The 11,339-nt window shown below is 48.3% G+C and overlaps 1 protein-coding gene across 1 annotated transcript; it reads right to left on the reverse strand.

The window, feature by feature from the left end:
• Window positions 1-1,012: 1,012 nt before the first annotated feature.
• IL12B (interleukin 12B) lies at window positions 1,013-7,651 on the reverse strand. Its single transcript, XM_033073453.1, has 6 exons — window positions 7,567-7,651; window positions 6,415-6,690; window positions 5,135-5,252; window positions 3,520-3,713; window positions 2,610-2,755; window positions 1,013-1,135 (listed from the first exon to the last, which is right to left on the reverse strand). Exons 1-6 carry the CDS (start codon window positions 7,649-7,651, stop codon window positions 1,013-1,015), a joined length of 942 nt encoding a protein of 313 aa, XP_032929344.1.
• Between the last annotated feature and the right edge of the window lie 3,688 nt (window positions 7,652-11,339).

The raw sequence follows: 11,339 nt of genomic DNA on the forward strand, positions 1-11,339 counted from the left end.
TCGGCTCAGGCAGCCAAGGCTTTGTGTGCTTGCACAGACCCACAGAAATAAATATTAATAAATATTAATAAATATTAAAGAGGGAAATTCCTCCTTTACTCCAATATCCTGGAGGATGAGGATGGCCTGGATGCACCACACCCTCGGCTCAGGCAGCCAAAGGCTTTGTGTGCTTGCACAGACCCACAGAAATAAATATTAATAAATATTAAAGAAACAAATCATTAACCCACAGAAATAAATATTAATAAATATTAAAGAAACAAATCATTAACCCACAGAAATAAATATTAATAAATATTAAAGAAACAAATCATTAACCCACAGAAATAAATATTAATAAATATTAAAGAAACAAATCATTAAGCCACAGACCCACAGAAATAAATACCAGTAAATATTAAATAAACAGATCATTAAATAATGGATTATTCAAACAGTTCTTTCAGGAAGTGACTTTCCAAATAAGTTATCACATGCAGTGGTTTGAACAGCAGCTGCCATCCACTGGCCTTGCAAGTCAGTCAGTAAATAAATAAATAACCAAATAAATAAATAAATAAATAAAGTTAAATACTAAAGAGATAAATAAATAACAAATAAATAAATAAATAGGAAATAAATTAAGGCACAATAATAATATGCAGGACATACAATAATAGCTGCCAGCAACCTGTCAAAAGCAGGTTAATGGGACATGATGGGTGCTAAAAGTGTAACTCCAGTCTGGGGAATTTAAGAGCTGCCAAAATCAGGACCACATTCAAATGTTGCAATAAAAAAAAATAAATTATGGCTTCTTAAGAATCTCAGCGGGAACTTTCCTTCTAATTGTGCTTCTGTTCTTGTGCTGATTCATCCTTTGCTTTTCTAGGAGCTCTGTGCCACCCTCCTGGATCCCTTCCTGGTTATCTGTGAAACAACATCAGAAATTTCATTTACACCCCAATTGGCATCAGAATTCCCCTGGCTCTCCTCAGAGCAGGAGCTGCAGCCCCCCCTGGGTGTTTCCTTACCTGCACAGAGGGGACCACTCGCTCCAGGAGGAGAGGTAGCAGCAGTCCCTGGCCTGCACCCACACCTCTGCTGGCCCAGGGGATGGCAGCTGCAGGGACTGCTCCTCAGTGTCGTACACCTGGGGACAGGGACACTGCTTCAGCCACAGCAGGGGCACAGAGACACCTGAGTCACCTCAGAGCCACCTCAGAGCCATCTCAGAGCCACCTCAGAGACACCTCAGAGCCCAGCAAGGGGCACAGAGACACCTCAGAGCCACCTCAGAGCCACCTCAGAGCCCAGCAAGGGGCACAGAGCCCCCAGCCCACTCTGCTGCCCCAAAAGCTCCAACTGCACCCAGGGGTCCCAAAGTCCTGGGGCTGGGGCAGTCTGGGCTCAGGTACCACTGGGAGAGGTGTCCCAAAGAGATCCAAACCCACTGAGAGGGTGTTCTAAATGACCCAAACCCACTGAGAGATGCCCCAAAGTGACCCAAACCCACTGAGCTTGGTGCTCTAAATAACCCAAAATCACTGACAGATGTCCCAAAGAGAGCCAAACTCACTGAGCTTGGTGCCTAAAATGACCCAAACCCACTGAGCTGGGTGCTCTAAATAACCCAAACCCACTGACAGATGTCCCAAAGTGACTCAAACCCACTGAGACTGATGCCCTAAATCACCCAAAATCACTGAGAGAGGTGCTCTAAATAACCCAAACCCACTGAGGGTGTAAATGACCCAAACCCACTGAGCTTGGTGCTCTAAATGATCCAATCCCCAAATTAAACACTCATTAAACAAAGGGATGGTTTGTTTATCTGGGTTTTCCTCCTTGTCCTAGAGCAGGATCCCCAAAAGGCAGGATCAATGCTGAATTGATTAAACCCCCACTGGGGTTGTGCAAGGATCCCCAGCCCTGCATTTCCCTCCTGAAGGGGTGGAGGAGCCAAGGCTGCTGAAATCAGGGACTGAGCCCCATCTGCTGGGCTGGGCTGGGGCATTCCCCAGCAGGAACAATTCCCTTGGTTTGAGCCCTGGAACACTGGGCTGAGCATGCCATGGCTCTGCTTTCCTCAGAGCTGGCACAGGAAGGGCAGCACTGGGGCTCAAAGCTTCTCCCAGGTCTTTTCCAAGCCTTTGTGTGCCCAAAAACAAACTGGACATACATTGGAGACTGAACCCTGGCACAGTTAATTAATGCCATGAATGAACTGGGAATCAAGGGGAAAAAAACCATAGAAATGTTTCCAGGTGAGTGACTGAGCTCTTATTTCCAATTCACTGTAAAGTCTGAGCTGCCCAGCTGTGAACAAGGAAATTGGAGTCACAGATCCTGGGGTTCTGGGTTTGGAAATTGGGAGTTTCCCACATCAGGCCTCCTAATGAATTAGTAAACACAGCTATGCAATGCTGGACAGGATTTTCTGTCCTCAGTTGCCTCAGGGATCTTCCTGCTCATGGATCTGGGAAAGGATTTTTCTGCCAGGATAGAATTTGCTGCTTTTGGGGCTCACCATCATATTTTTAATTTTTAGTTCATTATTCTTGCATACAAAAATTTATTTATACCATTCAGGCAAGAAAATTGTGTCTCAGATGTTGTGTCTCTACCTGGTATTTGTGTTTCCTTGTTTTTTTAACTTTGACCTTGAAAGTCAAAGGGAAGTAGGAGTTTGGGGTGCTCCAGGTTCTGGGGTATGTCCAGGTCACCGTTCCATTGGTGGCCACGTACTGGCACTGGGGGGGGTCAGGCTTTACTGCAAGAGAAAACACAGAGAATTAATTCATATTAGCAATTGAATGTCAGTATTGGTGTGTTAGGGGTGCTGGTTTTATGGGAATGAGATTTGGGAGCCTTGAAGTGCAGTGACTGCCTTGGGTGCTTTTTGTGGAAAAATCAAGCACATTCCTAGACTCAGTCTGGATAAAATCCTTCTTTTTTTTGGCCTGGAGGGTTGCAGAGACACACAGGAATATCTTCAGCAGCTGCTGACCTTAATGCATTTAGGAAAACCTGTTTCCCTGGGATTGTGCCTCATGTTCCCAACTCAGACCCTCTGACTCCTGTCCCTCCCATGAACCCGCCCTGGCTGCCCATGGGGAAGCACCACAGCCTGCAGCAGTTCTCAGCCAGGAATAATCTGGATTATTCTGTCCCACAGAGCCCTTCCCAGCCAGGTCCCTGCTCTGGGGACACCCAGGAGCTGTGGCTGTCGGGCCACTCGAGGTCATTCACTCCACTCCACTTCCTCATCCTCTGCAGCCTGTTCCTGGAACTGGGGCTTGGTGGCATTTACAGAGCCCAGGGCAGGGGTTCCCAGGCTGGACCCTGAGCTGGCAGCAGCAAAGCAGAGCCCAGGCTGAGCCCCCACTCACTGATGTCCCTGATGAAGAAGCAGCAAAGCAGAGCTCAGGCTGAGCCCCCACTCACTGATGTCCCTGAGCAAAGCAGAGCCCAGGCTGAGCCCCCACTCACTGATGTCCCTGAGCAAAGCAGAGCCCAGGCTGAGCCCCCACTCACTGATGTCCCTGATGAAGAAGCTGGCCGTGTAGTTCTCGTACTCCACCACGTCGATGGCCTCCAGGAGCAGCTCCAGGGGCTGGTGCTCCTCAGCAAAGGCACAGAAGTTCTGCTGCTGGCACTGGGCTGTGTAGGTGGTCAGGGCCCCCTCGGTGACAGCCACGGGGCTGCTGCAGGACACGTCCCCCTGGGGGCTGCAAAGGGCAGGAGAGGAGCTGGGAATGCTGGTTTGGGAATGCTGGTTTGTGCTGGGAATGATGGTTTGGGAATACTGGTTTGTAGTGGAAATGCTGCTCTGTACTAGGAATGCTGGTTTGGACTGGGAATGCTGGTTTGGGAATGCTGATTTGTACTGGGAATGCTGCTCTGTACTAGGAATGCTGGTTTGGACTGGGAATGCTGGTTTGGGAATGCTGCCCTGTATTGGGAATGCTGCTCTGTACTGGGAATGCTGGTTTGTGAATACTGGTTTGTACTGGGAATGCTGCCCTGTATTGGGAATGATGGTTTGGGAATGCTGCCCTGTGCTGGGAATGCTGGTTTGTACTGGGAATGATGGTTTGGGAATGCTGCCCTGTGCTGGGAATGCTGGTTTGTACTGGGAATGATGGTTTAGGAATGCAAGTTTGTACTGGAAATGCTAGTTTGTACTGGGAATGCTGCTCTGTACTGGGAATGATGATTTGTACTGGGAATGCTGGTTTGGGAAAGCTCCCCTGTGCTGGGAATGCTGGTTTGTGAATACTGATTTGTATTGGGAATGCTGGTTTAGGAATGCTGCCCTGTGCTGGGTCTGTACTGGGAATGTGCTGCCATAACCACAACAGCTGAGGAAATGTTTTGGTTTCCTGCACTTTGTCTGCTGCAGGAAGGGTCAGTGGGAGCTGTCCCACTCCCAGCACTGTGGGATGTATTCATGTCATTCATTAAACCCTGCCTCAGCTCAAGGAATTAATTAATATTTAAACCCAAACCAGGAGCTCACATTTCACATTTCCACCATCCCATGGCAAGCTCCAGTTTCCTGCTTTGTGCTTTGCCCTGTCCCAAACCCTGCTGAAGAAATTGGGGCTGGGAAATCTCATTTGGGACTCACCAAGAGCTACCAAAGCACCACCTGGGGCTGCCTCTGGCTTTGCTCCCAGCCCCTGAACCCTTGGTGTTTCTCCTCCAGTGACCTTTGCTGGAGCACCCCCTGTTTTGGAGAACCCCCTGGGGCAGTGGGAGGCAGGAAATCCCCCCAGGGTTCCCAGCACCCATTTCCCTGCAGGTTTTTGCAGGGTTCCCCAGCTCAGGGGCCATGTGCTCTGCACTGGGGGCAGCCTCCCACTCCATTCTGCACTGGGAGCTCTGTCTGGCCTGGCTCCACTTCCTCTCTCTTCTGCTTAAGTTACTCAGGGGCTGCTCCAGCCCACTTGGACTCATTCCTTTCTCAAGGCTTTATTCATTTCTGAGCAGCTTCCATGCCCTCAGTAAGGGAACTTTGTCCCAGTAATGACTCAAAACATTTTGGGGATGTTCAGACTTGGAAAAGAGATCTTCCCATGTCTGCATGCCCCTAAAATCCTGCACAGGGCTGCTCTGGGAGGCTGTGAAGGGAAGTGCCAGCTCTTACCCCTTCAGGCTTCTGATGGTGAACTTCACATCTGGGCTCTTATTTTCTGTCATCCAGGAACATGTGAAAATTCCAGAGTAGTTCTTTGCCTCACACTTCAAAAATGTCTCACTGGACCCTAGACAGGGAAAGAAAAAACCAGGAGTTATTTTCTCTTCTTTGCCAAAGTGGCCAAGGCAGAGAGAAGGAATTCATAAATTCAGATTCCCTGGAGGGACTCAAATGAGTGAGGTCCATGCAGAAAATGCAAAACATCCCAGGCTTGTCCCAGGCTTAGTCCTGAGTGGAGAGATGGGAGCACCTCAAACCTGGGTCAGGTCTGGTTCTGTCAAACCCCAGAGCCCTGGGAGGGACCCACAGGGATGGTGGAGTCCAGCTCCAACCCAAAATCCAGCCTGGGCATCCCTGGGGAGCTTGGGCAGTGCTCAGCACCTCTGGGGGAAGAACCTTTCCCAAAATCCACCCTGACCCTCCCCAGACACAGCTCCAGCCCTTCCCTGGCTGCTGTCACACAGCCCTGGTTTGCCAAACCAATTCCTCCCACCCCTCCACCCTATCAGCCTAGAAAATCCCAAATAAATCCCAATTCCTGTGCTGCTCTGCCCAAATCTCAGGAGCCACGACAGAAAATCCCAAATAAATCCCAATTCCTGGGCTGCTCTGCCCAGAGCTCAGGAGCCACAACAGAAAATCCCAAATAAATCCCAATTCCAGTGCTGCTCTGCCCAAATCTCAGTAGCCATGACAGAAAATCCCAAATAGATCCCAATTCCTGTGCTGCACTGCCCTGAGCTCTGGAGCCACAACAGAAAATCCCAAATAAATCAATCCCAAATCAATCCCAATTCCTGTGCTGCACTGCCCAGAGCTCAGGAGCCACAACAGAAAATCCCAAATAAATCAATCCCAAATAAATCCCAATTCCTGTGCTGCTCTGCCCAAATCTCAGGAGCCACAACAGAAAATCCCAAATAAATCCCAATTCCTGTGCTGCACTGCCCAAATCTCAGGAGCCACTACAGAAAATCCCAAATAAATCAATCCCAAATCAATCCCAATTCCTGGGCTGCTCTGCCCAGAGCTCAGGAGCCACAACAGAAAATCCCAAATAAATCAATCCCAAATCAATCCCAATTCCTGTGCTGCACTGCCCAAATCTCAGGAGCCACGATTTGCCTGCCCCTGTCAGCAAAACTTTTGAAGGAATTCCCTTTCCAAGGACATTTCCCAGAGCCTGCACAGAGCTGAGAGGGGACAAGCCCAGCATTTTAGGGCTGTACCTTTGAAGCTTTTGAGGATCCACCTGAGCATCCTGCCCTGGGAGTTGATCTTGGCGATGAGGAGCAGGTGGGAGCTGAGCACCCTGTGGCTCTGCTGGCTCAGGCAGCTGTAATTGCCAGCATCTGGGAACTCCTTCACTGCAGCTGTCAGCCTCTTCCCTTCCTGTTTCCATTCTGAGTCCTTCTCCCAATAAACTTCTTCCTCTGAGCTGTTGCAGGTGAGCTCCACGCTGGTGGCTGGAGCCTCAGCATCCCACTGGGATTCTATGACAAGAACTGGGAATGGCAAAGGAAAAATCAGAACTGGGGGCTGAGCCCTCCCCTGCAGCTCCAGGGAGCTCTGCCTGGATCCCAGGCACCACCAAGGAGAAACTCTGAGAAACTTGTTCAGTATGGAATTGAGAAACTTGTTCAGTATGGAATTGAAAAACTTCTTCAATATGGAATTGGGAAACTGTTTAATATGGAATTGAGAAACTTGTTCAGTATGGAATTGAGAAACTTGCTCCATATAGAATCTAAACTGGCAGAAAATACTCAGCTCTAGGAAGTCTGGAACTCTCCAAGTTTACAAACAGATTTGCTGCTTTCAGCTCTAAATCCCTTCCAGGATAAATGAGAAATATTCTTTTTAATGTAAAGATGTGGGGGAAGGTCATTGAAAGAGAGGACAATCTGAATTTAGCCCAATTTTCAGATAAATTATTTAAAATAATTATTTATTACCTATCCTGTAATTTTACAAACGGATTTACATTTAAGTTCTTTACCAGAGAAGTTGATAAACTATTTCTAGTTTATATATATTTAGAAATATATTTTCTTGTTCACAATTTTCTTGTTCACAATTAATTCTTCCCTTGTGGTTTTTTTTTTTAGAGCTGTTCCCTAAGTCACAATTTTTGCATCCAGACTGAGACTTTGAACACGAGGAGAAGGAAGAGGAAATAAAACAGTTGCTAAAGCAAATATTGCAAATATGCTTTTGGAAGACATTTTAGGACTTTTAAATATTTTTCCATTAACTCCAATTAATTATTGTCAAACTAATAAATATGTAACCTTGGCTTGAGATACTGGAGTTAACAAATCCTGTGCTAGTGGCCACAATTATAATTCCAAAGTTTTAGATCTGAGTGAAGATTTCCTTACCATTCTCCTGCAGTTTCCACTGGGCACTTTCCAGCAGGGCAGCGAAGGAGAGCAAGGACAGGAAGGCACAGAGGAGCTGAGACATCTGCAGGGGGACAGAAAAAACTTCCTGAACCTTCCTGAGGTTGGCTGAGTGTGCTCCAAAACCGGCCTGGGCTGGGCAGGGTGACAAGGACACAAAGGAACATCCCCCCATTCTGGGAGCTCTTCCATAAAAATGGAAAATCAGATTTGTGCTGGGGCTGGAGCCAGGATTTGGATCCCCTTGGGAGTTTTGTTCTTTCTGTGCTTTCTGACACTCACCCCCAGAGCTACACTGCTTTAAAGAATCCTTCCCAATTTGAGTGATAAAGTCACGAGTGTGTAGTTAGAATAAAAGTGTGTAATTTCAATGGGGAAAATTTTAAATTTAAAGTTTTAGATTTTAGTAATAGGTATGAGACAAGATGAATGTTCCTGGGCGTTGTCTCTTCCCTTCTCCTCCTTCCTTCTTCATGATTTCAAGTAGCAGTTTTTAGTTAAATAAAAAATCTTGCAGTGCAGGTCACAAGTGTTTGTCATTGAATCAAAAGTATAATAATATAAATATTAACTGTGAGTTAAATAAGCTAAGAGGGAATTGTGTGAGTGGGTCTGGGCTGGTCCTCAGTGATTCCAGATTCCCCCTGACCAAGGATCAATGGGAATCCAGTTCCATCCTGCCAAAGCTGAGCTTAGGTCCAGCTCATCATCAGAACAAGGGCTTGGGCCAGCCCAGGGAGCTGCTGAGGGCTCTGCTGGGTTTTGTCCTCATCTCTGAGTGAGTGACAGCAGGGCCAGAGCTCAGTGCAGAGCTGGAGTCAGCAGCTCCTCAGGGCTCCAGCCCTAGTCCTGGTTCTAGTCTTGGTCCTAGTCCTAGTTCTGGTGTCTGACTGCTCCAGTTCTAGTCCTAATCTAGTCTTAGTTCTGGTGTCTGACTGCTCCAGTTCTAGTCCTAGTCCTGGTATCTGATTGCTCCAGTCCTAGCCTTAGTTCCAGTCCTAGTCCTAGTCCTACTTCTAGTATCTGATGGCTCCAGTTCCAGTCCTAGTTCCAGACATAGTTCTGGTATCTGACTGCTCCAGTTCTAGCCTTAGTTCTAGTCCTAGTTCTAATATCTGACATCCCCAGTCGTAGTCTAGTCTAATCCTAGTTCTAGTATCTGACTGCTCCAGTTTTAGTCCTAGTTGTAGTCTTAGTTCTAGTCCTAGTCTGGTCCTAGTCCTTGTATCTGACTGCTCCAGTTCTAGTCCTAGTTGTAGTCTTAATTCTAGTCCTAGTCTAGTCTTAGTTCTAGTATCTGATTGCTCCAGTTCTAGTCTTAGTTCTAATCCTAGATCTAGTCCTAGTCCTGGCTCCAGTATCTGGGTGCTCCAGTTCTAGTCCTGGCTCTGGTACCCCCCTGAGCTCCAGGCTGAGTTTGGGAGCAGTTTCAGGCAGAATTCCTCCTGGCTTTGGTGCCACAGCTCTGGCTGGAGTGGGATCATTGCTGCTCTATCCCCAGTGCATAAATGGATTTTTATTCTGAATTTGTTCTAAACACCCTCAGAACTCTCTGTGGAACACCAAATAACTCCTGGGAGCACCAACACTTTAATTACAGTTATTCCAGACCTTTTTAAACTGGAGATTAAACCAAATTAACAGAAATAGAATATCTTCAAGAAAGAGATGGTGAATATAATTTTCATTCTAACTACTGTGGGAGGCTGAATGCAAAAAATTAAATGATTTGAGGTGGTTTTTCCTCCCAAACCCCTCCTTTTGCAATGAAAGGGGAGTAGCCCTCCTGATTCCTCGAGGGCAGAGTGTGTTCTGTGCAAATCTGCAGCTCCTGCTGTCCTGAGCATCCCAAATCCTGTCCCAAACCACCCAGTGCCCTTGGATCTGTGCCCAATAAAGTGTCTGGGGGTGTCCAGGACAGGCAGCAGCTCCTGTTGTGCTCAGAGAGGGGCACAAGGCTCAGGGAACAGCCATTTATTGTTGGACAGAAATTGCAGAATCATTTAGGTTGGAAAAGAGCTCTGAAATGTGGAATATCCTATTAGCAGTGCCCTGTTTCACTGCACTCTCACATTTCAGGCAGGATTAGCTGGAATTTCCAGCAGAAGGATTCATTTTCTTTCTGAAAGTCGCTGTCACAGAAACATGACATTCATCACCACACTTCATAAACCTGAAACTGAACTTTCAGACATCAAAACACCAGCTCAGACTGGGGGAGAGCAGTGGGACTTGAGCCTTCCCTTCCATTCATCACAATTCAAACCTCCAAAGCACAAAAGTTTCTGCTGCTTGGAGGGAGAAGCTTCATGATTCAGATTGTTGATGAAAACAGCAATTTGCATGGAAATTATTCACATTCTAGATGGGGGAGAGCATCCCTCCCCATCTCAAAAGTTTATTAAAAATTAATCACAAATAAAGTCAGTCTCTGAACAACACCAGTGAGTGCCTGAGCACTTCAGAAATGAGAATATTCCAGCTCCCAATGTTCAGGGAATCACAGAATCATGGAACAGTTTGGGTTGGAAGGGACATTAAATCCCCCCAGTGCCACCCATCCATGGCAGGGACACCTCCAGCCCCAATGTCCAGCCTGGCCTGGGACATTTCCAGGGATCAGGGGCAGCCCCAGCTGTGCCAGGGAACAATTCCTGCCCAAAATCCCATCCATCCTTGGTGGGAGCCATTCCCTGTGTCCTGTCCCTCCATCCTTGTCCCCAGTCCCTCCCCAGCTCTTCTGGAGCCCCTTCAGGTCCTGGCAGGGCTCTGAGCTCTCCCTGGACCCCTCTCCCATCCAGGGGAGCATTCCCAGCTCTCCTGGAGCCCCTTCAGGTCCTGGCAGGGCTCTGAGCTGTCCCTGGATCACTCTCCTGTCCAGGGGAACATTCCCAGCTCTCCTGGAGCCCCTTTAGGTCCTGGCAGGGCTCTGAGCTCTCCCTGGATCTCTCTCCTGTCCAGGTGAGCCCCCCCAGCTCTCCTGGAGCCCCTTCAGGTCCTGGCAGGGCTCTGAGCTGTCCCTGGATCTCTCTCCTGGATCTCTCTCCTGTCCAGGGGAGCATTCCCAGCTCTCCTGGAGCCCCTTTAGGTCCTGGCAGGGCTGGGAGCTCTCCCTGGATCTCTCTCCTGTCCAGGTGAGTCCCCCAGCTCTCCTGGAGCCCCTTTAGGTCCTGGCAGGGCTCTGAGCTCTCCCTGGATCTCTCTCCTGGATCTCTCCTGTCCAGGGGAGCCCCCCCAGCTCTCCCAGCCCGGCTCCAGCCCTGCAGCAGCTCCAGGCTCCTCTGGCTCAGCCCCAGGTGCTGCTGGTGTTGGAGACCCCAGGGCAGGAGGCTCTGCAGGTGGGGTCTCACCTGAGCACAGGGCACAGGGCTGCTGTCCCTTGGTGTCCCTTGGTGTCCCCACTGCTGCAGGGCTGGCTCTGAGCCCCGGATCCTTCCCTGCCAATCTCCAGGTGACTCCTGGAAGGACTCTGGACCTGAGCAGGGGCAGCCCCAGGCAGGGCAGGCCAATGGCACAGAGCTGAGCTGCCATAAAAAGGGTCTGGAACATCCCAGCCCAGAAACACCAATTCTGCTCCAATAAAAGGATTGTTGTTTCCTGGTGACACAGGTTACAGCTCCAGCAATACTCACATGTGTACAATGTGTGCTAAACCTTATGGGGATATAAACTCTGCCATAAGAAAATATCCCAAAAAACTATTCCAATAAAAATAAATCATGTTAAATTTTCCTTAGCTTTATCTGACAGCT

The sequence above is a fragment of the Catharus ustulatus genome, chromosome 15, assembly GCF_009819885.2.
Source record: "Catharus ustulatus isolate bCatUst1 chromosome 15, bCatUst1.pri.v2, whole genome shotgun sequence".
Lineage (NCBI taxonomy): Eukaryota > Metazoa > Chordata > Aves > Passeriformes > Turdidae > Catharus > Catharus ustulatus.